This window comes from Pyrgilauda ruficollis, unplaced genomic scaffold (genome assembly GCF_017590135.1).
Source record: "Pyrgilauda ruficollis isolate IOZ18807 unplaced genomic scaffold, ASM1759013v1 scaffold41, whole genome shotgun sequence".
Classification (NCBI taxonomy): Eukaryota; Metazoa; Chordata; class Aves; order Passeriformes; family Passeridae; genus Pyrgilauda; species Pyrgilauda ruficollis.
The window spans coordinates 2,166,171-2,194,122 of record NW_024525601.1 but is presented as its reverse complement, the minus strand read 5'-3'; the positions used below and the strand labels follow the sequence as shown (position 1 = coordinate 2,194,122).

The 27,952-nt window shown below is 40.0% G+C and overlaps 1 protein-coding gene across 1 annotated transcript; it reads right to left on the bottom strand.

The window, feature by feature from the left end:
* Positions 1-607: 607 nt before the first annotated feature.
* Positions 608-27,070, bottom strand: AFG3L2 (AFG3 like matrix AAA peptidase subunit 2). The gene is made up of 18 exons (XM_041477582.1): positions 26,847-27,070; positions 20,505-20,604; positions 19,951-20,019; positions 19,411-19,489; positions 18,824-18,860; positions 17,724-17,876; positions 15,495-15,569; positions 13,970-14,091; positions 11,429-11,702; positions 10,739-10,876; positions 8,852-9,005; positions 8,156-8,263; positions 7,877-8,002; positions 6,722-6,832; positions 6,023-6,138; positions 4,915-5,115; positions 2,719-2,913; positions 608-1,606 (listed from the first exon to the last, which is right to left on the bottom strand). Exons 1-18 carry the CDS (start codon positions 26,970-26,972, stop codon positions 1,364-1,366), a joined length of 2,427 nt encoding a protein of 808 aa, XP_041333516.1. The 5' UTR covers positions 26,973-27,070; the 3' UTR covers positions 608-1,363.
* Between the last annotated feature and the right edge of the window lie 882 nt (positions 27,071-27,952).

Below are 27,952 nucleotides of genomic sequence, written 5' to 3'. Positions count from 1 at the left end.
TTGGAAAAAGTTCTGCAAAGAAGAAAATGAAAATCCTAAAGAATAATTTCCATACATAATTTAACTCAAATACATTTAGAACCAAGAGTCTAAACTTTCAGATAAACCTTTTCCTTTGTCATCCTACTGGTTTCCAGTATGTTGCAACATACAGATGGAATCAGTCACTAGTTATCCTTTTAACCTGCCCTCTGACTCATTACCCTTAAAGGATTTTTGGTCCAGCAGAGAAGATTGGTTCATTTTCCTTCTCCCCCTTCACCACCACTCCACCCATGCTTCCCTGTCTTCTGCTGGGATGTGGGGAAAGGCCATTGATTTTTGAACAGCTGAATTCTCCAACTAATGACTCATTAGCATGCAGCATTCAACGAGTAGCAGATTACTAAGACAACTATTAAACTAAGCAGGGAAAAATCCCCATAGCTTTTGTTAAGCAAATGAGTAGGAAACTGACAATCTGCTTTATCACCTTTGGCTTTGCTTGCTGCTTGTATTTGTGAACACAACCATTTTACCCTATATTAACAGGGTTTTGCATTGTTCTGAATTCTATACTCAGAAACCAGCAAAAAAAAAGAAAAAAAAAAAAAAAGGGACAGCTTTGTTCAGAAAAGTACTGTTTTTATTGACTCAAACTGTATTTACACATCACATTCATATGTTCAATAGTTTACAGAACTCTGTAAAAAACTGACTGGTAAAACTGCAGGAGCCAAACAGTTTCAGACTTAATTTAAGACACTGAACCATGAGTACATGTTAAGATATTTAAGCAAGTGTTCAGTTTCACTGTCAACTTACATGGCAGTTCTCTGTAGACAAACTCTAAAATCAAAATGAGGTGAAGGGGAAAGGGCCAGATGAAAGAGCTGATAGTTTTGCAAAGCTAGTACTTTGTACAACCAGACTTCCACATTTGACAATGCACTTTGTATGATTCTTTTTCTTTTTGGAAACAGGTCACATACAGGTATAGCTTAGACAAATAATCAAAAAACCCTCTGATTTTTTTAAGCTTACAGACGTTTGAAAAAAACTCAAAAACCAGTGCCACAAAATCTGTGCATGAATCTGAACTGTTCCAAAGCTTGAGAGGCTCAGTTCTGGCGTTCCACTGCAGCTCCGATTCCTTGTATGCTTCTCCAGCTGGGAAACAAAAGATGATCACCTTTTACCAGTGAACTGATGATCTCACACACATACATCGGAAGCAGAACATCCTTATCTCATCCCAAGAGATCACTCTTCCACCCATCCCTAATACAGTTTGGTTGAATAAATATTTTTTGTTTTGAAGTACAAACTAGGTGAGTTTGTATCTCTTCCAGAGTGCAAGTCACCATGGGCACACGCTTCACAGTTAAAATGGCATCCCTCCTCTGATCTGCCTAGCGACCTGTTCATCTGTTGTCTCCTCTTTTTCTTTTTCACGCTCTTTGTTCCAGTCTTTAAGGCCTTCTGGTAGTGAAGTATCCTCATCCAAACTTCCTGTACCTTCCACAAATTCTTCGTAAGTAGACTTTTCTGCAAATGGTCTTGGGCCAAGCAAGTCTAGCATGTCGCTTTTATCAAGCACTTCCTTCTCCAGCAGCCGCAGGGCAACCTGGAACAGCACAACAAGTTATGTCATATAGATCAAATACCTAAGATGGCTGTCCTATTTGGAAGAGTTTGTTAAGGCAGTTAGTTTGGCATTGACTAATTTTGATAGAAAAAACGTGATGTTCAGAGTTCACCAGATACAAGATTTTTCTCCCTCTTGAGCATTTTTAGGGAGCACAAACAATTTTATTTTTAATCCTGCTTTTAAATTAAGCAATGTGCCCTCACTGTGGGTTGCTTTTATTGTTGCTTCAGAACAGCAGCTTTCTGCTTCTGCCAAAAGGCTCCTGATGCAAGACATTAGGTGGCAGATGAAAACAAGTGTTCCCTTCCAGTCAGTGGGGATGGTTCAGCTGGGCTGCTCAAGAACCATAAAATGCCAATGTGTGAACACTGCACCAGGGTAGTTTGCAGCCTTGGGTCAGTGAGCTCATTGTTCAGAACAAACCACATTCAGTGATCTCTTTTGGGATGCTGACCTGCTACAACAGGATTTATGGAGCCCATACAAACTTGTCTCCTTGTCAGTAAGCCTATTGGATGCCTATCCTAGAAAATGATCCTTTTGCTGTATCAGGTTTTGTGGCATGAAGAATGAGTTTGTGTATATTCTCTATCTTGGCTGCAGTGAGGCACATCACAAGCAGCCAGGGGACAGAATGGAAGAAGACAAAGATATTTTTATTAATGCTCAAAAGGAATTCAGAGAAAGGAAGTCATATGAACTTCCCTGCTTACCTTCCCTGCTTCCAAGAGCCTCTTTAGCCCAAAAATTTGGGATCCTGGTATTTAATCTTTGGGCTTTTAAGTTTGCCTATCACATCTATTAAACCCTACGTTAGCAAGCAGACTCTTCCCTCCAACTTTCCAAATGAATATTGACCATATAAGCAGGGAGAGATGTTAAGTCATGTTTGTGAGCTGCTCAGAGGTGTTCCAAGACAAAAGGAGGCTTCTCTTAAGTCTTGTGACACATTTTCAAGATTACATCAAATGGGTTTTGAGCAAACTTCCTCATATACTTATACAGTCTTTATTTTAAATCTAATTCAGTTCAATGCAATTTTGGATTACCAGCTGGAACTTTGTGGCTAAAAACACTGTAATGCTCACCTTCTCCACTTCTGCTTTCTTCTCAGTCAGGAGATTTAATGTCCTTTCATAGGCAATGTTAATTAGCGACCGCACTTCTTCGTCTATCAACCTGGCAGTTGCCTCGCTGTAAGGTTTCTCTAAGACCATGTCTCCTTGACGAGGGAGATCAAAGGAAATCTGCCCCACTTTTTCATTCATACCAAACTGAACAATCTGAAATTAAAAAAAAAAAAAACAAATAAACAAAGGAGAGACAGCAAGCATTTAGGGTATGTTGATGTAAAATATGGCCAACAAAAAGGAAAGGAAGAAGTCATTTTGCTATAACCTAATCTTTTCCTGTAACATCAACCCTTCCCTGAAAACTCAAGTCTACTGAAATTAACACACGTGCATTGACTTTCACTTATTTCTTTTTCCTGATTGAAGTGAAGGACACAAGTAACACCATTTTAGAGTGGTTGCTAGTGGTATGCATAGTACTCTGCTGTTTAAATTCTGAGATATTACACAAAAAACACTTCAGCCTTCCTTAAGCAATAAAACCCTTCTTTACCAGAAATAGAAGTGTTTGGCCAATTCAAAATACTTCTAAAGTTTAGCATACTCCACTCACCCATAAAGATAAGCTGACTATTAAATTAGAGAGTCTTGAAGGTTTTTTCTATCAAGACCAAAAATCATATGCTATCCCTCATCCCAAGACACTCCTCTACAAATGTCAAGCAATTCTTATCTTGCTTCACTCAGTACTGAATACTGACTTGTCCGGTTGCCAAATGTGGATGTTTTAAGTTGCATTTTGCTCCAGTAGAGGCAGAAGCAAGTTCAAACTGCTATTTATTTATTCACTCCATGGCTACTAGCAATTTGATGGTTACTATAGCAGCACTTCTCAGTCTAGCAAGACCCACATAGGTATGACAATGAATATTCAGAATTCAAAGAGATCTCACCATTAGAACCAAGCATCTTAACCTGCTTCCTTAAGAAAAGTTTGATACTTTTTTTTTGGTTGACATGTACAGAAGTCTGTAAGTAGACTTATTGTTGAGGATTCTCCATGTGTGGAGACGTGAGGCTTGACTCCATTTCAGAAGGCTGGTTTATTATCTTATGAGATATATTATATTAAAATACTACATTAAAACTATACTAAAAGAACAGAGAGAAAAGAATGATCAGAAGGCTTGAAAGAACAATAGAATAGAATGCATAACAAAATCTTGTGACTGCTCACAGCCTCGGCACAGGTGGCTGTGATTGGTCATCAAGTGAAAACAATCCACATGGACCAATGGAAGATGCACCTGTTGCATTCCACAGCAGTAGATAGTTATTGTTTACATTTCTTTCCTGAGGCTCCTCAGGGGAAAAATCCTGGCAAAAGGATTTTTCAGACAATATCATAGCTACAACTTATTTTATAAATTTAAAATTGAACAAGAGTCACTGAAGATCTCACGGAATTAACAGGATATCATTACACATTGCCTTCCAGAACTGAGGCATTAAGAAGCACGCCTGAGACCAGGAAGTAGGTGGGGTTTGGGGATAAGCGTGCAGGGGAAGATAAGTGTACTCCAAAATGTCTCTTGCACCTTGTGAGTGTCTTATGAGATGACACCCTTTGTCCTGATGCAGGAAATGTAGTAACACACCTGTGTGTAGCCCACAGCTACACTTAGGCGAGTCATTGCATTGATAAGATTTTAAATTACTCATCTACATTAGTTAATATGACACAAACACAAACCAATGTCTTAATTCCCACAGCCTTAACTGACATCAAATAGTGCTTTCAAACAAGGTTGTCTGGATTTCAAGTGAGAATGCAAACTGAATCTTCACACTGGGCAATTGTAAATGTAGGGTGATATGATCAAATCTGAACACTAAATTCCATTTTAAAATAAGCATAACAATTCCCACATGTAATTGAATCCAATGGGATCCAACTGCAATGTGTATGTTCCTGTGGGCAGATGTAGGGCAGTAATTGAAGCCTAATGCACAGACTGCTGCTGTGAGACTGAAATAAAATATTTCAGTCATCAGCATCTCTAAACAACACCATGATGCTTATTCATAGAGTGTTTTCTGTAACAAGGCTTCTGAGGGATGCACCTGACGAAATCACATCATAGCAGAACATGAGTTAGGAAGAGGAAGAAAACAGTAAAGGAAAAACAGAAGTCTCACTGAAGCCCATACCTGAGCATATGCACTCTGGGTCACCTTCTTCAAGTCATCTTGGGCACCAGTTGTAATTCTTCCAAAGAAGATTTGCTCAGACACACGTCCTCCCAGAGTCATGCACATTCTGTCCAGTAGTTGCTCTTTGGTATAAAGATACTGTTCTTTGGGCAAATACTGAGCATAACCCAGTCCTTTACCACGTGGAATAATAGATACCTACAAACAAAAGTAACATGCTACAACTAAACAGTGTTAAAAACCATAAAGCATTCTTCAGTTTGACTTTTTAATACCACAACCTACACCATACTCACCCTTGAGGTTTAATTCAGACATTATTTCCATTTACAGTTTTGCCCCCATTGTGTTTTATCCTTAAAAGCCCTGGCTAGCTCTAAACTGGGATAACAACTACTAGAATATCTGGAAAAGAAAGGTAAGACCACTGTCATATCTTCTCTAAAAACTGTATCATATTTTAGAAAGACCATTTTAATTAAAATCCACAATTCTTTGAATGTTATGTATTGGGCACTATGTACTCTGTAACAGATATAGCATTTTTCCACCTTTAGCATTCTGAACAGTTTAAGGAATTCCCACATTTACTAATGGCCTTTCTTCCAGAAGTAAATCATACAATATTTTTAAGCCTGAGATGAGATTAAAAACACAGCTACACAAAACTATGAATGTTAAAGCAAGTTTGGGAGATTGGGGTGCTTTTTCCTCTACATTCAACTTGTCAAGCTGTGAACCCACAAGAAAGCAAACTGAAACTAAAATTTAGCTTTCTGTATTCCTGAAGTAACCTGGTAAGAGTAACTTAAACCACTGATCAATACTGACAGCCTCAGAGAAAAAGCAGCTGTCAAGGCTGGCAGCCTCATGAGAAGAGCAGGTCTCTCAAAGGACATTTATACTACAAACTATGTAACAGCTAAGTCAAAAAACAGTTAAGAAAGTTACAAGAAATGAACCAAAATGTACTCTGAAACTGACATATTTACACTGCTTTTTAATACATTTAAATATCTTCTTGGGCGGTGGGGGGGCAGACCACAAAGAAAAAGATGTTGTCCATGCTACTGTTAAAATTAAAAGTTCAAATAAACCTTCTTACCTTTAACAGGGGGTCAGCATGTTCCAAAAACCACCCTGCAACTGCATGCCCTGCCTCGTGATATGCTACTGTCTTTTTCTCCTCTGGCTGGAGTACTTGAGTTTTCTTTTCCAAACCTTTGTAAAATAAATTTGATTAATAGTTTCAGACACAACTTCCTCCTCTGAAATCCTTTACCTCATTTGCAAAGATGGTGAGCAATACTTAGAGGCCATACATGTGATCCGTTGAAAAAGTTTAAACACCCCCCCCCCGCCAAAACCTGCAATTTTTAGAAATTCACATCTTCCAGCTTTCACTGTAACCTTGTCCTTCCTTAGACTTTCTAGTTTCAATGGAAGTTCTTAAGAATATTCAAATATTTAAATAAAACTTTTGAACCTTAAAAATATTTTCTAGACTATTCCAGGCTAACAGCAGTTAAAAGCATCCCTAAATCCAAACAGTTTTTCTTCTTGCCATTTGAAGAAGAAATTAGAGAAGAGTCCTGATGAAATTTCTCTTTGTACCCCTTCCTCTATTACAGAAGTCAGCAATATAGACAAGATACTTCTTTTCTAAATCTCAAGTGTGCTTAGGAGAGAAAGAAAACAACCTTGAAGAGCAGGACAAAGATTCAAAAGCATGGCTTCCTACACATACAAAAAAAGGAAGTTGCCTATAACAATTTTTGAGAAACAATTGGTGCTGTTCACATACCTCCAATAACTCTTTCAATTGCTTGCTCAAAATGCTTTTGGTTTATAGCATCTGAGAGATGCCTTGCAGCAATTAAAGCAGCTTCATTACAAACATTAGCAATATCAGCACCTAAAAGAGAAGGCAAGAATTACTGATCCTTTTCAACACTTTTCTCTGAGTTTAGCATAAGCATAATTTTACCTAAAACTAGTTTGCTATAAACTCTCACTCAGCTTGAAAATTAAAGGTAATATGCTCTGAAATAGCTTAATTATTTAACATATATTTAAATACCTATACTATAGTTATAGGCTTTAGGATTTTTCTCATAGGTAGACAGCCAGCAAATAGTTTTTTACCGATGAAGTACTTGTTTGATACATCCCACCTTCCTTTTCTGTCTGCAACAGATTATACTTAAACTAGTATATATTTAGCTGCATGCATTTCCTCCATGTGAATTCTGTATAGCTCAGATATTGGCATATCTTTAGAAAATATCCTTTCACATTACAGATTTCAAGCCATCCACTTTTTGTTAAAACTGTTCACAGTTGTGCTACTGAGATAACAAACATCATCACTGTAGCTGCCAGAAACATTGACAGTCAAATCACAGAAAACCAGTTTTATACAGACCAAAAACCAGTGAAGAATTCACAAGTGTTGAATTCAGAATAGATGTGGGGACTCTCATTATTGGCTTATAATCGAATTAATTTTAAATCTGTATTGACCAATAGTTGAATTCTGCACTGTTTTTTGGTTTTTACTTCCAGAAACATAAATTCCCCTATAGAATATGCACACAAACTCCACAAAACCCAGGTCTTCTCCAGATGTGTCCAAGAATGAAACAAACAAAGGAAAGGACAAACAAAGCAAGAACACACACGAGTGATAACAATCAGAAACCTCTGAATTGCTTGTACTGAAGGCAGAAGAAATTCCCTCTTCATGTCACCCTGACTGAAGCTGACAAAACTTGAGACCCTCAGAAATCTCCTACTTGTTCTAACAGGTAAAGAAAATTTCAGGCTGTGCCAGTAAATACAATGAAATCAAATGCCATCCAGAAGATGAGGTGCAAGAAAACCAGAATTAGTAGGGAAATCAAACATCTAAAGCATAAATAGTAAATGGAGAATAATAGTGGCATTAGGAGTCACTTACCAGAAAACCCAGGTGTTAGTGATGCAAGCTTTCTTGCTAGGTTGTCTTTATTTAAGATAGTGTCTAATTTCAGAGGTCTAAGGTGAACTTTGAAAATGGAAGCTCTTCCTTTTATATCTGGGGGTCCTTTAAAATAGAAGGCACATGGTTTTACTTTTCACACACACATATATATTCAAACTGAGTGTGTGCAAGGAAGCTACATGTATAAACAGCTGCAGTGACTTCAGCAGTGTTTTACAAACACAGGAGGGGTACAGGCACCCAGGTAAAACTTACCAATGTAAATCTGCCTGTCAAAGCGTCCCGGTCTCATCAGAGCAGGGTCTAAAATATCTGGCCTGTTAGTACCTGCCAAAATGACTACATTTGTGGTTGTATTAAATCCTGTTAAAGAAAAGTGATAGAGAAAAGCTGTGTAAATATAATTTCTGTGAAAAAAACCCAAAACAGAAATGAAGACTGCCCACTTTACAGGGCACTTACAGTCTGAACTGACAGAAGTTCAAACAAATGATCTTAAAGCTGAAAATATTTCTATTTATTGCTGCATTGTCCAGCTTTTCATAACAAGCAAGAAAATGGCCTTGGGCTCTGCTTTGTGAACTGCTATATCAAATCCTGCTTTATCTTCAAAACACAATAATAGATTAACTGCTCAGGAAATCACAGAACCAGCATGGCTAGCTGTATTTTTTTACAGACAGACTGGTCTCATTGTGAAGAACTTTTCTGCCTATTCAACTATGACAAAGAGTTAGGAGATTCAGAATGAGGGTTCTTTTTCTCTGAATAAATTTTAGTAAAACATCAGGCTGCAGCAAAGTGAGTCACCATGCTTTATTTTAGGAAACAAGGAAACAGAGGCAACTTGAATTTAAGCTAGAATCCAAATCTTGGTTAGCAGGTCTGAACAAGCATATTCTTTCCAATATCCTTGTTATTATAACATAGTATTAGGCCTTAAATACTCACCATCCATTTCTACTAAAAGCTGATTGAGTGTGTTCTCTTGCTCACTTTGTCCTCCAAAGTTGCCCCTTCCTCTCTTCCTCCCTACTGCATCTATTTCATCAATGAAGAGAATGCACGGGGCATTTTTACGAGCCAGAGCAAATAAGTCTCTAACCTTAACAAAAGAACAGAGAATGTATCAGACTGGTTTGTAACTCTTTTGAGTTGGGGGGTGGGGAGCGGAGGGAAGAGGCACATCAGTAACAGTATCCATACAACTGGGCAGGGCTCTGAGCCAGCATTCATTCCAAAGCCTTCAGCCAGCCCTCAAGGCAACCATAAGTTACTTAATTCCCCTCCAAATACTCATTTGGAAGTTAACTTCCACAAGTCTGGAAAAAACATACAGGACATGAGTAGATAGCTGAAATTTTTTTTAGACTTTCATATTTTAAACAACTACTGTGGTAGTTGCAGCACGATCAGACTTGAATTTTAGATGCAACATTCCAATGTTGCTCTGCTTGCAAACCTATCAGAAAGACCTCATTAAAACCAGTTCAGTGAGTTAACAGATCTACAACTGAGGAACTGAACTGGAGCAAACAGGAAATGAAAAATTAATGGAAGAACTTTGACCTGAGTGAGAATTAGATGCAGCTCAGAGCTTTACTACTTTATACATTAGTGATGCAATTACAGAACGCTTCTCTGATGACAAAAAATATACAGCAGACATGAAGAGATGCAAATTTTGGACAGCAGGTTTGTACTACACAAAGTCAACCAAATTTTTTGAAAAAAGTACAGTGAAGAAACAAGATAAACAACTGTCAGATGCCTAAAGTGAATTATCTTTTCACTGGAATAAGGAGAAATCCAGAATCACACAACTATTTTTAGCATATATGAATTATGGAAACTAAAGGTTTCTGTAAGCATATACACTAAAAAATCACAAAAGTAACCAAGACTGTGTAAGCAGTTTTAGTTCTAGTACATTCAATTTAGAAATGATCAATTTAGCATCACTAACAACTGCCTTGTTTAAATAAATGAATAGGATCTGAAGGTAAAACCCTCCCATATTGTTTCCTATAGGCATCAGAAATTATGAACTGTGTTGAAACCTTGATTCCTAGCCAAAGTTGTGTCAACAGATTTCACTGGATAGTAAAAGTACTTTCACAGAGTGGTACAGAAAAGTTAAGTCACTTTGCTTTGGGGCATTTCAGGTATTTATTGACAACAGAAGTCTGAGTATCACTATTATTTTAGGATACCTAATACTTTCCCAAATTTTCATTTCCATAAAATACCATCAGTAACTTCTTTATACCACTTCACATGTTTTTAGTGAGCTTTCTTAAGACAGTTAAAGGCAGAAAAGCACAAAATAAATTCAGACATATATTTGGTTATTTAAAACATCTGATCTTCAGAAATCAGTCGCTGGACCCAAATTTCAATCAGAAGCTTATCTGTGTGTCCTAGACAACTCTTTACAACTGTGAGTTTGAAACCATAAAGAGAATAAAGTTCTTCGAAGAAACAGGATTGGAGCAGGAGGAGGCATTTCCACAGCAGTAGTCGAATGAGCTACAGATTTCTGATCCAGCTAGTAAATTTACTTCAGATCAGAGCTTAAAGAGTGCTATTCTATGCTCTCAAGCACTTGAAAAGAGGCACATCCTTAATGGCCTGAAACCAGCCAGTGAACTGCCTTAGTAACTTTTATTAAAGGTACATTGGTGATTTTTGTGTTTAGACATGCATCTAGCATCACACTTGTAAGCAATCTGCATAGAAGAAAGAACTCCAGCTGTTATCAAACCATCTGTCTCCCAAACCTGACAATGCCTTTTCAACAGCCAATACTGGAAGAAAACAGCAAGGCCAAAGACTTACTCGTGCTGGACCCACACCAACAAACATCTCTAAGAACTCTGAGCCATTGACAGTGATAAATGGCACATTGGCTTCTCCAGCTGTAGCTTTAGCCAGAAGTGTTTTCCCAGTACCTGGAGGACCTGTCAGAATTGCCCCCTGCAAGAGAAACAGACGTATTTTCCTCATGAAGAAAACATAATATTAAGCCTATGAAATAACATGTTAATGATATTAAGTTCTCTGGCTTTTCTTTCACCACAGTCAAAATCATGCAAGGAAATAACTGAAGATTAATCCCTCCTTTAAAGGAGTAAAAGGAAAAACAAATTAGATACAACACTACCATGCTGTCTTAAGAGTTGCAGGAACAGTGTTTTCTTTGACTGACATATTAAGTAAGAAAAAGAAAGGTATGTCATCAGGTAGACTCCCCTGCCAGCAGAGGCAAAAGGCAATTCTGTAATAACCACTTGCAAGATTGCTGTTACACCTACATGTGTATCACTTCTGGTCCACGTGAACAGATAATGTATTCCACAAGGCAAGTCTCCTGGCACCACAGTTACACTGCTGACACTTAATGCTTACTTATTTTTTTTCTGATTGGAAGACAGAAGCTGGAAAGCATTGCATATGTAAACAATCCTAGTACAGTTTAGAACACTGTGGACTACTAGAAGAATAAAGTCTAAGTCATCAATCCCTTACCTTTGGAATTTTTGCTCCCAGATCCTCATACTGTTTGGGATTTTTCAGGAAGTTAACAAACTCCATTATCTCTAATTTGGCCTCCTCACAGCCAGCTACATCTTTGAATTTAACATCTATTTCATCCTTAAGGACTTTGGCAGTAGTTTCACCAACACTGAAGAGTCCACCCATTCCACGCCCTGCCCGACCCAAGCCTGCAGGACCTCTTCTTAATGTGTACAGCAATGAACCAATAATCAGAATTGTAGGCAGCAAACTGAGGAGAAATGATCTGTGGAGAAAAACAAAAATAGAGAAACCTATCACAAAAATCCATTACTGCAAATAACACGCATAAGATGTTGGTTCCATCATAAGCAAATTCAGGACTAATATTCTATTAACTTGCAACGTTTGTACTTTTGCAGGTCGCTCACACTGGGAAACCATCAAAATAAATTGAGAACAAATTGTTATACTGATACTTGCTTATTTTAAACAAGCACATCAAGTAACATTGCTGAGTTTTGCAGATTTAAAATTGCAATACCTAATAAACAGAAGTAACTTGTTTTTCAAAGGTAAATTTACAGGACTAGTTAAGTAAATGGGTATATTCTCAAAGTAAGTTGCAACAGCTAGTATAGAGACAGTGTAACCTATTATTTCAAGCAGAAACTTCTCTCCAAAATACACGCTCTTCTTCCCTTAGGTCTTTCAACTTTTTACATTTTTTTCCTTCTTTGATGTTTCTATTTTCAAGGATACAGATTTGCAGGGGGGAGGGGGTGCTTTCTTGGGATGGTGTTTTTTGTTTCTGTTTTGCTGTTTTAGTCTTTTTAAATTGTCCATTGTCCTCCAGCTTTCTAACACAGCTCTGTAAAAGCCCAAAACCCTAACACAGTCCTCTTTATCATTGTATCTGAGCACTGTACAGATTTTTCTGTGAAAAGGAACAGCTTCCACAAACAGCTCATAAGACGTTCCACCCACACTCAGCAAAAATAAAATGAAGAAAAGAAGAAGCAAAATCATAAACGAGTACAGGATTTCCAGGTTTTACAGATAACCCATATTCCTGGGATAAAGAGGAAAAGAAGGATTTTTCCCTCTACTGTGGTATTCAGTAGATTCTGATTCAACAGGGAACAGCAGTATTTTGATTACATATAGCTGCTCTCTCCCGTTTCCTGCAGCATTCCTGGGGCAGAGTGATGCATATAAATATCTATATGAAGAACAAGACACTGAGGAGGAAAGGATCACAGCCATGGTCAGAAGGAGGGATTCAGGAAGTAAATGTCTGTACAAGGCTGAAAAAGGCATAGGAACTGATCTACTCCTCCCAGTCCATTGTGAGAAGCCTCAGGCCAACATGCAGCCTTTTCACACAAGTGCTGCATTGCCCTGACAATCACTTTTCCCAGGTTTGTTTAAGTAAAGGCTCAACAGGTTTATTTATGGACCATCCTTAAGATCATGTTTCATTATAAAGAAACAGAAATGAGGCAGGCAGCATGTAGAACAGGGAAATAAAAACCTCTGAAGTTGCAGGATTGCCCAGTGTTAAGACCACCATTCTTCTTGTTGCCACCAAGACCAACAGGCAGCAGCAGCTTGGTAACACACACTGTAGTAAATCCAAGTCATTCCCCACAAATACCCCCAAGTACCAAGTATGTAAACACAAGAGAGGCAGTAAATGAGCCATTTTCATTAGTCACATGAGCTACTACACCCGAAATTGAACTTCCTGATGATAAAAAACCTATTTGACAGACATCAGCAGGAGTAACTTTTAAACTGCTGACTTAGAACCAAAAAGAAACTAGTCCCTGGGTTACAAGACTACGTTTGTCTTCTTTAGCCATTTGGAAAAATACATCAGAGAAGCACTTTTACTGTCTTCTAAATAAGGACAATGAAATTCAGCTACATAAGGCTAATACAAAGAACATAAATCTAGTATCAGAGCCACTATTCCCTAATGGGAAGTAACAATGCTGTAAATCTAACGTCAGTACTATTTTTCTTAACAATTTAGAGCATGATCCATTTTCCAGTTTCAGTTAACAGGCAGCTTAGTGTGACCTACTTAATCGCCCATTTCTTGCTTTTTTTTCAAGGCCCCAAAATTTGACTTATGCTTAGTTTTGGCCAAAAATCGATGCCCAGAATATCTCAGCCAATATACTGTGATTCTGTAATATAATCTGTCTGTTCAAAAATCTACATGAGTGTCATCTCTGGAGCTCTGCTGCTGTGCCCAGCTAACGCTTGCTCTAGTAAAAGGAAGGGCTTAAATGAAGAAAGGAGTTACAGTAAAACATTTATATAATAAGAAGCTATATTTAGAGTAAGAGGATATGGATTTCTTCATAGACAAAGTACTGAACAGCTTCTCTCACACATAACACTCAAAAATAAACTCAAGCTGATTGTTATTCCGATCATACTGCCACCTAGCGAAGCATAAGGTATGCGTATTACAAACCTACTTCTCTACTGTAAACACAACGTACTTTTTTTTACCAGAGACTTTTTAAAGCAACTTCTTACCCATCACTCTCTGTTGAGTAGACTACAGGCAATCTGTTCTCCACTTCTATTCCCAGATCTTGCTGCACAGTCTCCAGATTCCGTTCAAAAGTGTCCACACTACCGATATTAAACCAGACGTACTGCGAGGAAAAAAGCACAGATGACCAAGTGCCCTGTCTTATTTCACCTTCACTACAAATCAGCTTCCTCTAGTCTGGTAATTCCTTGGGCATGTGTTAGATTTGGACCAAGTTTAAGTTGCCTTGTCAAGTGTTTAACTGGTGTAAGAGGCACACAACAAACCTGAAGCCTCCCAACGTAAATACACTTTTATCTATCACTGCTTCTGCAGAGATAAATCCCAATAGTTTTAGGGAACTTTAAACAGATGGAAATCCTGGAATTTTCTCCAGAAAAAAACAGAATGGAGTAACAAACAGTGATTTACAAGGGAGCTATATAGTCAGAATAATACATCTCAGCCCTTCTGAGAAAGGGCCTTTCTAAGAAAGGTTTTTGCTTTTCTTAAGAAAAACTTCTGCAGTTTATACTAGCTTTAAAGTCACCTGTCTTCACAAAAAAAAAAAAAATCAAAACCAAAAAAAAAAAACCAAAACAAAAAAACCCCAAACAAACAAAAAAAACCCCAGCATGAAATTTATTACAGACCAGAAAGAAAGATCCAGATATTACTTTCAAAATGTGTTGAGATCTGGTCAAGAATATCTCCCCTTTTGCACCATGACCTGCCTGACTTGTCCCTCTTTACCCTAACATTGAAAAAGAAAAAAACAGAGCAGTTAACTGATTGGGAAACAATGGCAATTGGTTGTATGTGGGCTAAAGAGTAGGTGTATAAATAAGCCACACTGAAACCCTGAAACCCACTGATTAAGTAATTGCGGAAGATTTCACTTTACCCAGGAGAGACTTGCAGACCTTGTTTCAGAGACCGTGAAGAAAAGCTCCACCATCTAAGAAGAGGTAACCTGATAAAGCTTTTCTAATGTTTCTTTGAATTTTCTATGAAAATGTTATATATTTTTAATAGGTCTCTGCCACTTTGGAAAACTTTCACCTGCATCAGCCTATTCCTCACTGTGCTACTAGAAGAGCAATTCCATGAAATAAATACTTTGGAAACAAACACTTATCTTTGTTTTCTCAAGTAACTGACTAAAAGCAGTCTGGAACAGAAAAAATTCCTAAGTATGTGGACTTAAGTCTGGGATTTTCTTGAGCAGATGGAAAACAGCAGTTAAAAATATAGACTTTCAGCAATTTCTTGCTCGTCCTGTTTAAGTATCTGTATTAAAGAGCATAGTGCTGGAAAGGAACTATTTGTCATAGTTGAAAGGTATCTATGGCAAAACGACTGATACAGTAAAGTGAAAAACACACAATGCAGGATAATGTAACAAGAAAACATGTTTTTGATTAAGAAATTATTAATGATCCAGACCAAGTTTTTGTCTCAAACTTTAAATAAAATGACTGTTTTGCTGCTTCTAATATCTCATATACATGTATTAAAAGCTTTTACCCATTCATGAGGAGACTTTCCAGGAACAAAGATGACTCTAACAAAGCGCTTGTTCACCACTTCAAGTCTGTCCACCTGTAGGAGGAGAAAAGAACAAAACCTGTGTGAAGAGTGTACAGTCACTGTGCTTCCACCACAGCTTTAGATGACAAATATGAATCTTTCTGTTTTCCAGTTAGGAGACTACAATTAATCGTGTACATCAGCACAGTTCCACAGTCTACAGTTTGCCATTAGGAATAATGTATGTAATCAGGAAAAAAGGAATACTGGCACATAGGAATTTAGATTGAAAGACTGACATCGTATCCTCTTCTTGAGGAAAAAACTCAATGCATGCATCAGCAGAAATCAGTTACAATAAAATAGTTAAACAGTAGTTAATCGTCTCAGTGGTCAAACACCAAAATCAGTAAGTTATATGATTCAAACTCTTAGAGCAGCTTCCAAAACAAACCAAACTGAGCAAAATGAGGGAAATCTGAACTTTGTTCTTACAGCTGTTTTTCCTAATAGAAAGGGCTTCCTGTGCTACAATATTAAATACAATAACATCAATCACATAAAAAAGTATTTAGCTGGGGTAACAGATAGCACATAAACCTAGGAACTGTGCTACAGGTTTAGCAGATATATACCATTATGATCTTTTTTACAGGTCTCCTCCAATGGTTAGTTTCTTGGATTTGACAGGGCCTTTTCAGAAGTCAACTAAAAATTTTTCCATGTTTTCTTGCCCTTTCCATAAAATAACTGGTTTTAACATTTTTAAAGCATTTAAAACTAGCAATCTAGTTTTAGAAGTTGGGCCTGAACTGCACATAGGTTAGTAAGGTTGCTCCCTGAACTCACTAGATGTGGCCATTTCTGGTAGAATTGAAGCAAAACACAAGCTAAGAAGTCACTCTAGAACTAACCTCATTTCACACAACACTACCTGAACACCTTAGTTTTGAAAAGCACATGACTCCAGTAGTGCTGTCTTCTCCCCACCACTAAGGCAGCCAACAGCACTTGATAGCTACACATTTAGCCTGAGTGAATATCCACACTACATCTTACAAAGACACAGGAAACTTGGTTTTATGCAACAGCCTATTTTCACAATGCTTTTCTGCAAGGAGGCTTCAGGCTTTGTTCACTGTAACAGCTAAAATTATATTTTTACAGAGTTAAGTGTCTTACTGCCTCAGAAATTTAATCAGCATAGGTTTTTTTCACAAGATGTACAAAACCACCAATTTAGAACAGGACTGACTGTAAGACAGTCTAGGCAGAAGCATACAGAGCAGCTCTGCAGAGATCAGTTAGAAAAGAAAGGTAAGAGACACCCTGTTCTTTGGTAAGCAGCTTACCAAAGAAAGGTAATGGAAGGTTAATTTTGTGTTAATAAAAATTCCTCTAGGTCTAAAACCTAGAGGACAAAGCAAACTAATGCTTTCCTAACCTGTAGGGCGAAGCTACAAGCAGGGAGGGAACAGAGCAAAGAACTCGTGGCTCCTGAAATGGAAAAAGCCTGTGCAAGACACAATCTCCTGAACTTCAGGGCATCATCAACCTATTACTCCAAGTATGGAAAGCTGCCAAATTCTACAGACAAATAGGATATTGATGATAAAATTGATTGCTCCAGTAGTGGCTCCAGGTAAGACAAAATGAGAGGAGAAAAGAGAGGAGGATACTTTACAACACAGTCAGGCTGGTGAAGGGATGCCCATGAATAGTCCTTGAAAGGATTCTTCCATTCCCCACCCATCCCTTTCTGTTCTCACTGCTGCTTCTCAGATCCCCCAAGGAACTGATTTCAGACATGAAAAGCCTTTACTTTTCAGAGGGATGGGCTCATGCAAGTGCTAAGGTTAGGAGCAAACTTCTTCCAAAGGCATCTGGCATGTCTCTTTAAGCCATTATGTCAGCTCACCTGTACTGTAAAGCCATACCCAGAGAGAGTGTGGCTAAATTGCCCCAGCACCCACATGAGATCCAATCAAAGCTTTGCCCTGAATTGCTATTCCCTCTCCTCACTTGAAATGACATAAATCTTCACACATCCATCCAGAACATCAGATCTAGGAACTGTTTAAAATGAAAGCTAATTCCTTTCTCCCTTGAAAATTACACTGAGCCAATCCTCACTCTGCAGACACACAAACACAAGCCTAACTGGGGAGGCAGAAATGAGCATCTTCAGCACTCTGATGTTTCACACTGATTCCCCTCCCCACTCACCAATCCTTTAGAAAGGTAGTTGTTGACAAAGTCTTTCCAGGTGATTTCTCTCCCAGGGACCCTGAAGAAGAAGTAGTACACAACCATTGTCCAGAAAAAAGAACTTCCCACTACATACATCCGAAACTCCCTGACATCCCATGGAATGTCACCCTAGGAAATGGAGAAGACAAAAAAAAAATAAAAATTAGAGTCTGTAATACAGTAAGCACATAGGAAACAGGTTCTGGTATTTCTTTGTAGTTTCTATTCCCTGCCCTCAAGGGTGCAACAGAGAATGTTAAACAGAAGTCTGTTTTGCTGTATGAACACACTTCAGAAATTTCATATAGAACTGAGGAATTACAGCAACAGAAAATCTTTAAGTGTTTTACAAACAGTAATTGAAGAGTTTTGATCCATGAACTACTGTTTTTAGAAAAGAAAAAAAAGAAAAATCACATGACCTTTCTGCCTCCATTATAAAACAATTATCCTTGGTCTCCACGAATGCATGCAAGACCAACAAAAAAATAAATGAAAAAATTAACAGAAGAAAAAAAACAAAAACAAAAATAAGAAAGATGAAAAACATGCACCAAAAACATTCTTTATATACATACAGGAATATTTTATATATTCCTGTACTGTCAGGTGCCACCATCTTTGTGTTACAGCTGGCAATAAATGGCAATACATTTCAAAGGGAAACTCACATAAGTATTCCATCAAGGTCCAAACACGTAAGAACAAGCTACATTTAATGACCATTGTGCAGTCAGAAAATTCTCCAAATTGCCACTGAAATAAAACACGAGGCCTTTAAAGGTCTGAGGCTCCCCTCTAAGAATACTGACTACTACCAACCACATTCACACAGCTTAATTGTCATTAACATTCCTGAACAGAGGTAGATTTTTCTGGAGTTATGCACAAAATAGTTATTTACAGAAGGCACTGAGTGGGGAGCCATCTAGAGCCAGTTGCCATGAAAGCCTGGCACAGGAGGCTTGAGCAAGATTTGGGCAACCAAAATATGGCCTTAAAAAGCAAAATCATGCAAGGTTATTTCATGAAGATAAGATAGTGACATAAAGAAACATATATTTTAAAGTTAAAACCTTCTGTAATCTGGTCCACCATTTTTTTTTTTTACATCTTATGCTAATCTCACATTACTTTTTGTTAGTTATATTAAGGAGATGTTCTTACTAGTCTGCAATACTACAATAATTAGATGATGTGAAAACCAGCATTTTCCATAGAAAACCAGATATATAGTCCATTAAATGGCAGAGAGACAGTTATGACCAGAAGTCTGTTAACTTATAATTGAGGGACAGCACTCCAATAGAAGCATAAAAATAAATAATATTCCAGAAGACGAGCATAATTTTGCTTTCATATCATGTATAATAAAACCATATCAACTTGCACTTCTCAACTAATCTGGTACAAATATATCTTCCCTGAAAAATAAAGAAAAAACCTAAAACCCAAACTCACAATTGTTATGCCAAAGTCTAGTTTAATGAATACACATTCTACAAAGAACTGAAGTCAAGCAACTTTTTGTACCTTTTGTTTCTCCAGGTGTACCTTTAGTTCCATTAGATTTCTTCCCATTGGGAAAATACTTTTCAAATCCTATTGAGAAAGAAGAAAGGAGCTCACACAATTGGTTTTTATTTTACAATTCCTTCATCACATTCCTCCTTTTTTTCCCCCACTCCCCCCTCCTCCCCTACTAGTTCCACTGGGTTGTCTAGAAGTAGCTTGCTTTGTTTCTAAAAAAAAAAAAATAATTTTTTTTTTTTTTACATCTTATGCTAATCTCACATTACTTTTTGTTAGTTATATTAAGGAGATGTTCTTACTAGTCTGCAATACTACAATAATTAGATGATGTGAAAACCAGCATTTTCCATAGAAAACCAGATATATAGTCCATTAAATGGCAGAGAGACAGTTATGACCAGAAGAGAGGTCTGTTAACTTATAATTGAGGGACAGCACTCCAATAGAAGCATAAAAATAAATAATATTCCAGAAGACGAGCATAATTTTGCTTTCATATCATGTATAATAAAACCATATCAACTTGCACTTCTCAACTAATCTGGTACAAATATATCTTCCCTGAAAAATAAAGAAAAAACCTAAAACCCAAACTCACAATTGTTATGCCGAAGTCTAGTTTAATGAATACACATTCTACAAAGAACTGAAGTCAAGCAACTTTTTGTACCTTTTGTTTCTCCAGGTGTACCTTTAGTTCCATTAGATTTCTTCCCATTGGGAAAATACTTTTCAAATCCTATTGAGAAAGAAGAAAGGAGCTCACACAATTGGTTTTTATTTTACAATTCCTTCATCACACTTCAGCCATTACAAGCTGAAGGTATACACCAGCAAATAAGCTAGGAACATACAGACTGCAAAAACAGCTTTGTTCTTGTCTTTTTGTTGAAAAGCTCTACCTGGTCTCCATAAATAAATCTGCTGTGCTGACAAGAGAATATCACATCTATTTAATAACCTGAAGTAAAGCTATGTTTTAACCAGAGATAGAGAAACTTATGTCAACAGAAAGCTTCACTGCACAGTGTGAAGTTGAGAAAACAACACCATTCTTGAATAGCACCTAAAAATCCCATAAATCAAATGTTCCATCTTGAGATTATAGGCTGGTTAGTACAAGAACTCATTTCCCCACAGACAAAGCTAAATAGCAGGTAAGTGCAGTCTTCAGCAAGGGATGTAAGCAGTCTGCTTCATTTCACAAATCAAAGTTGCAGTCACCTTTGGGAGGCTGAGAGCAAAGCCTTCTGCAAGCAGCGATTACACTTGCCAAAACAGTGCTTCTATCCGCAGTAACTCCAGGGGTAACTTGGCCACAGAGCTGAAAAATGAAAAAGAAATATAAAGCAACATGCCACAAAAAATCTTCAGGCTCTCTAGTAGAGCCTTGCAGCTAGTCAGACAATACTTTACAACAGATATTGTAGTAACTGCTGTGTGCCAGAAAGTAAGAAAACAATGGAAAAAGTTCATCAAATGAGTAATTTCTACAGGAAGGAGACTTTTATTCTCGTTGTTAAGAACAGAGTTTCATCCTACACACAAACAAAACATTCTTTATTAAAAGAGAAAAATCAAGCAAAAAAAAATTCAAGCTATGAACATTAAATACACATTGATTTCTATGGGACACGTTTAATCATACCAGCCAAATGACACTAAAGTGCAACATTAACTGTGACTGTACAAGGACAATCCACATAGTACTGAATCATATTTTGTCTGCAACCTTTTTCCAAATAGTTAAGAAGTTGTAGCTTCTGAATATGAGAGATCTACTTGAATCCAAAGAAAGGGATGTGGCAGACAACATTTACGTCCAGATAAGAAATTAAAACAGATAAGGAATCTCAGTTCAAAAAGAAGACCTAAAGCCCTACGTGGGTAAACATCCAGTTATAAAACCACAACATACCTAAGCCTATTGCTCCTTGTTCTAAGGCTGTTTACTGTTATTCATCATATAAGTGCAATGAGGGAAAATTAAATATTTAAACTTGCTAATTCTTAACAAAATTTTGCTAATAGAGCTGAATACTTTAAAAAAGTGTACACTGTAATTTTATTCAAGAGAAATCATATCTGATTTCTTCAAGAAGGACACATTTTAGATAAAATCTCCTTCATAGGTTTTTCCAAGGCTTCTGAGAAACAAAATATTATCCATGCCAAGATTTCCCCACAGAATGACTCTCCTTCTGCCTCCACTCCCTTCTGCCACATAAAGACACTGAGTCGCCTGTTCTTTTTGATTGGAAGCTATTTACCTTAAGAGCCACAGAAACAGTAAAATGCAAAAACCAAACACTAACTGAAAAGCAACAGGTCCTGAAAACATGACTCCAAGTATCCCTGCAAGACAGCAAACATCCATCTGGGACTAACACCTCCAGGACTATTTCTGTGAAGGGAAGCTCAGTGCTATAGTCAAGGTACAGTGGCTGTAAACAAAACCATTTTTGCATATTAAAGAAACTTTTGATTACTTGGTTGCACAGTAGAACTACCCTAGGCATGCTGTCATTCATTAACTGAATGCTGTAACTCTGCTGAAATCTTCTGTCTGGAGCTTCCTCTTCCACCCCCTATTAAATGATGAAATACATTAGACTTATTTCAAGCATCCCTGTAGTTCCACCTGCTGGAACCAAGAAGAATACCAAAATGTTCTCATTCCTTGCTTTTGCTGTAGACTGAGAATTCTTGGGCTGCTTGATCAAGATTAGTTTTGTACCGCTGCATGTCTCTGAATAAAATCTGATACTGAAAATCCAAGAGGGTATTTCACTGATTCTCAGAAGCATGAGCAGTGCAGATTGTCTAGAGAGAAGCTGATGTAGAGAACAGCTACTAAGTCAAATACATTATGACCTCCAACATGAACAATTCCATCTGTGCTCCTAGAAGTTTTAGGACAAGTAGGATGAGCCATGTGGGCAATAAAATATAAAGAGCTTGCCACAGATCACATATAGCTTAAATACAGACAGGGAGTGAATGCTGCAGCAACTGATGAAACTCAAAGAAACAGCAGGATTTTCTCCTATGTCAGTGGTTCCCTACAACACACAACAATTAGGGACTTAGTTCTTCTGCAAACTCAGATTACTTTTTATTTGCAAAGAGACTGGAATATTCTGAAAGCTTTACTCCAACTAAGACGAAACAACTGCTCATGTTTAAAAGAAAAGTTTAAGTAAGCCAAATCTAATTGCCTGGCTCAGCTAGACTAGCACAGGTTTACTACAGAATTAAGTTATAGTTTAAGTGAAGGAGAGAGAAGGGTAAGCAGACAGAGCTTTGGGGCAGTCCTGAATAATGGAACTTGTTTCTTGTTAGATTGTCTCTACAGATGGTAAATTCCATGAACACAGGCAGCGTCACCTGTCAAGTTAATATGCAGAGAGCTGAGTGCTTTGAAGCTGCTTTGTGAGAAAAAGTGACTTCATGGCACGTTCAGTGTCACCTGACTGCCTTGAGAAGAGATGGCTGAGAGGGGACCTCATTATTGTCTTAAAGTATCCAAGGAGAGGGTGCCAGGAAGGCTGATCCAGGCTCTTCTCAGTGGTGCTGAGCAATAGGACAAGAGGCAATGGGCAGAAACGGATGCACAGGAAGCTCCACCTGAACAGGAGGAAGAACGTCTTTACTGTGTGGGTGACTAAGCACTGGAACAGGCTGCCCAGAGAGGCTGCAGAGTCCCCCTCACTGGAGACACTCAAGAACTCTCTAAAACATCAGCAAAAAAACTGATCATCCTGATACAGGGCCTGTCCCTGGGCTTGTCTGGCAATGGGAATATCACAGCAAGCTCAGCTGATACAAGCACACCCGCTGCCTAAACAGAGAGAAAGCAAACAGAGCACATTTTGACTGTTTCACTGGATGCAGTTTCAGACTGTATATCAGAAAACTCTTGCCAAGAGGCAGCGTCACCTGTCAAGTTAATATGCAGAGAGCTGAGTGCTTTGAAGCTGCTTTGTGAGAAAAAGTGACTTCATGGCACGTTCAGTGTCACCTGACTGCCTTGAGAAGAGATGGCTGAGAGGGGACCTCATTATTGTCTTAAAGTATCCAAGGAGAGGGTGCCAGGAAGGCTGATCCAGGCTCTTCTCAGTGGTGCTGAGCAATAGGACAAGAGGCAATGGGCAGAAACGGATGCACAGGAAGCTCCACCTGAACAGGAGGAAGAACGTCTTTACTGTGTGGGTGACTAAGCACTGGAACAGGCTGCCCAGAGAGGCTGCAGAGTCCCCCTCACTGGAGACACTCAAGAACTCTCTAAAACATCAGCAAAAAAACTGATCATCCTGATACAGGGCCTGTCCCTGGGCTTGTCTGGCAATGGGAATATCACAGCAAGCTTAGCTGATACAAGCACACCCGCTGCCTAAACAGAGAGAAAGCAAACAGAGCACATTTTGACTGTTTCACTGGATGCAGTTTCAGACTGTATATCAGAAAACTCTTGCCAAGTGTCTCCCAGTCAGAGGCAAAAAATTATACTGCATGTTAAAAAAAACAACAACCAAAAAAACCCCAAAACAACCAAAATAAATATCTGATGTTTGTCTTTCAGGCAAACCTTGTGACACCATCCTAAAAATCAAGACTTTTTAAAATATAAGTTCTAAATAAGTAAAACACACAAAGGTCAGTTTTAGAGTTAAAATAACCCATAAAATGTTACTAGTCCAGAGTGCCACATAAACCCAAATCCACAAGCAGAACTACTTACAAAGTTTACAAAACTGAGGCTACACAAAACAGGAACAGAAAATCCATTTGCTTAGCTATACAAATAGGACAGAGAATCTGTTAATTCTAGAAAGCTGGAAGTTTGCATTTTTACCCATTATCAAGTTCCAAATCAAAGCAAAATTAAACCAAAAGTTTTAATTATCTAACAGCCACGAAAATATTACATAAGAACATAATGGGAAGCGGGGACAACAGACAACAAAAAGCTAGTAAAGAAATCTACCTTAATGCAAGTCATTTGCTACATGGGCAAATAGTGATAGGACAAGGGAACATGCTTTTAAACTAAAAGAGTAGAGATTTGGATTAGAAATTAGACAGAAGGTCTGTACTCCTAGAGGGTGGTGAGTGACTGGAACAGGTTGCTCAGAGAAGTTGTGGATGCCTGGAAGTATTCAGGGTCAGACTGGATGGTGCCCAGAGCAACCTGGTCTGCTGGGAGGTGTCCCTGCCCATGGCAAGGGAGGCTGTAACTAGAGGATCTTTAAGGTCCCTTCCAATCCAAGCCTTTCTAAGGTTCTACAGTTCTAAGCTACTCACTTTTTCTTACAGAAAGATCAATTTTAAAAAAGTAAGGCTTTTATGGAACAAAGGTCCTCATTTTTCTGCCCACAAGCAAAGCCAGATGCTAGAATGAATACAAAGTCCCCTTCCTAAGATTGATTCCAAATAGGAACTCATTAAATTTTGTTGACAGTAACAAGAATTAGCTTCCTGAGAGATCAGCAGCACTGCTGACAATGTTTTATTTATTGTTGAAATGATGTTCAGCTCTGATCAAACAAAACCAAATTCATCATTAAAAACAAGCCACATATTCATGCTGACAACAAAGCTACTAACATCCTTCTGTGTGTATTCCTCTCACAATTATCACTATAGAGATAACCTTCACAGCTATAAAGGTGTGGTGGTTCTAACACTCTGTGCTACAGGAAAACAAAGCAAAGCCAGACGCCCATGAAAGAGAGAGGAATTAAGCATATCCCTTTTCCCAAGCAGTCCCATAGGCCTGTCATTCCCCCACTGTGTTAGAGCTGTCAACAAGGGTAACACACATCTTGTAACAGCTGACAGCAAAGGCCATTTTACTAAGAATGAACGCATAGACCTCATGCTTCACCAGTTAGTACCACAACTGTATGTGCAGATTCATGGCATCATTGCACTGTGCAATCCTGGGATGCAAACAACCAGGCCTCTCTTTTCCAGAACACTGACACCCAAAACAAACTGCTCAGCCACTAATCTTTAACATTTCAGTCTCTCACCCAGCCACAAACCCACCTAACACAACTCATCACCCTGAGAAAGAACTTTGGAATCAGGTGGGACACAGCACCTGGAAAACCAGTGGGAAGCTGGGAACCCTGCTCTACGAGGAGAAGCTGAGAAAGTTGGGGCTGCTCAGCCTGGAGGAAAGTTGCATGGAGAGCTCACAGTTACCTTACAGTACCTGAAGTAAGTCTACAGAGAAGCCAGAGAGGGACTCTTTATCAGGAACTGTAGTGATAAGACAGGAAGAAGTGGGTACAAATTCAAAGAGGAGAAATTAAGTTAGATATTAGGACCTAACACAACTCATCACCCTGAGAAAGTGATGGAAGAACTTTGGAATCAGGTGGGACACAGCACCTGGAAAACCAGTGGGAAGCTGGGAACCCTGCTCTATGAGGAGAAGCTGAGAAAGTTGGGGCTGCTCAGCCTGGCGTAAACTGGCACGTAGAGCTCACAGTTGCCTTACAGTACCTGAAGTGGGTCTACAGAGAAGCCAGAGAGGGACTCTTTATCAGGAACTGTAGTGATAAGACAGGAAGAAGTGGGTACAAATTCAAAGAGGAGAAATTAAGTTAGATATTAGGAAGCAATTATTTACTGTGAGAGTGGTGAGACACTGGAACGTGTTGCTGCAGATAAGTAGTGTTCAAGGCCAGGCTGCATGGGCTTCTAAGCAACCTGGTGCAGTGGCAGGTGTCCCTGTGAAGAACTTTGGAATCAGGTGGGACACAGCACCTGGAAAACCAGTGGGAAGCTGGGAACCCTGCTCTATGAGGAGAAGCTGAGAAAGTTGGGGCTGCTCAGCCTGGAGGAAAGTTGCATGGAGAGCTCACAGTTACCTTACAGTACCTGAAGTGGGTCTACAGAGAAGCCAGAGAGGGACTCTTTATCAGGAACTGTAGTGATAAGACAGGAAGAAGTGGGTACAAATTCAAAGAGGAGAAATTAAGTTAGATATTAGGAAGCAATTATTTACTGTGAGAGTGGTGAGACACTGGAACGTGTTGCTGCAGATAAGTAGTGTTCAAGGCCAGGCTGCATGGGCTTCTAAGCAACCTGGTGCAGTGGCAGGTGTCCCTGTCCATGGCAGAGGAGTGGGGAGGAGAAAATCCTTGAATCCCTTCAACCTCCTAACATTCTAAGTTTCTATGAATACCGGCGGGGTGCAGCACCAGCAGCAGCTCTGGGATGTCGCCCCGTCTTCCTTCTGCAGGACGAGCCTGCTGCGGCCGAAGGAGCCCGCAGGTTCTCCCGCACGGAGCCCGCTGCCACTTCCAGGCCGGGAGGCGCGGCACCCCAGCCCGCCCGCTCACCCATCCACGGGCCCTCGTTCGCCGCCGCCCCGAAGGGCCCGTACCGAGCAGGCCGGGCCACGTCCTCCGAACGGGCTGAGGAGAGCCGGGGGAGGCCGCGGGCAGCAGAGACGCGCTCGGCTCCGAGCAGCGGGGCGCCTTTCCCCGCCCCGGGGCCGCCCGCCACCGCCACCACGGCCCTCCCTCGATCCCCGGGCCGCTCGCTCCTCACCTGCGCCAGGCAGGGCCTTGTCCCCCCGAGCAGGCCCCTCCCGCAGAGCAGCTGCTGCAGCGGGGCCCCGGGCAGCCCCCGGCGGCAGCCGCCGCCCCGCGCCAGCAGCAGGTACCGGTGCGCCATGGCCACCCGGACCGCCGTCACCGCCGGCCCGCGCCGCCTGACGTCACCGCGCTGCCGCGTGCATTTCCTCTGCGTCCGAAGGGCACACCTGGCCCCGCCCCCTGGCGGAGGCCACGCCCCCAGTAGGCTCACGCTCCGTCTTCTGGCCACGCCCACCACCGTCAGCACCGGAGCGCCGCCCGCCCTGGGGCCGAATCCATCGGCTCGGAAAAGATCTGCGGGATCATCGAGGGCAGCCTGTGACCCAACACCACCACGTCAACTAGACCATGGCACCAAGTACCACGTCCGAGCTCTCCTTGAACACCTCCAGAGACAGTGACAACACCACCCCCCTGAGCAGCTCATTCCGATGTTTAATCACTCTTTCTGTGAGGAATTTCTCCCTAATGTCCAACCTGAACCTCCCCTGGCGCAGTTTGTAGTTATGTGCTCTCGTCCTGCTTGCCCGGGAGAAGACACCGACCCCCACCTGGCCAGAACCTCCTGTCAGACAATTGTAGAGAGCGATAAGGTCACCCCCGAGCCGCCTGTTCTCCAGGCTAAACACCCCCAGCTCCCTCAGCTGCTCCTCACAGGATGTGCTCCAGACCCTTCACCAGCCTCGCTGCCCTCCTCTGGGCACGTTCCAGCACCTCAATGTCCTTCTGAGCTGAGGGGCCCAGAACTGAACACAATATTTGAGGTGCAGCCTCACCAGTGCTGAATACAGGGGGAATACAGGAATCCCTGTCCTGGCCCTGCTGGCCACACTGTTCCTGATGCAGGCCAGGGTACCACTGACCTTCTTGGCCACCTGGGCTCATGCTGGCCACATTCAGCTCTTGCTGACCAGCGCCCCCAGGTCCTTTTCCACTGGGTCACTTTCTCAGCACTCTGAGTAGCGCTGCATGGGGTTATTGTGGCCAAAGTGCAGGACCCAGCATTTGTTCTTGCTGAACCTCATGCCATCGGTCCCAGCCCATCTTTCCAGCTTGTCC

Bases quoted from the DNA above. Each gene is read 5' to 3' on its own strand.
- AFG3L2 (XM_041477582.1), bottom strand. From the start codon at position 26,972: ATGGCGCACCGGTACCTGCTGCTGGCGCGGGGCGGCGGCTGCCGCCGG. The intron at 18,861-19,410 runs GTGATGAAGGAA...GATTAGCATAAG, and splicing joins GGGGGAAAAAAAGGAGGAAT to ATGTAAAAAAAAAAAATGGT. The intron at 17,877-18,823 runs GTTTTAACTTTA...TCCATTTCCTAG, and splicing joins GGTGGACCAGATTACAGAAG to GGTGACATTCCATGGGATGT.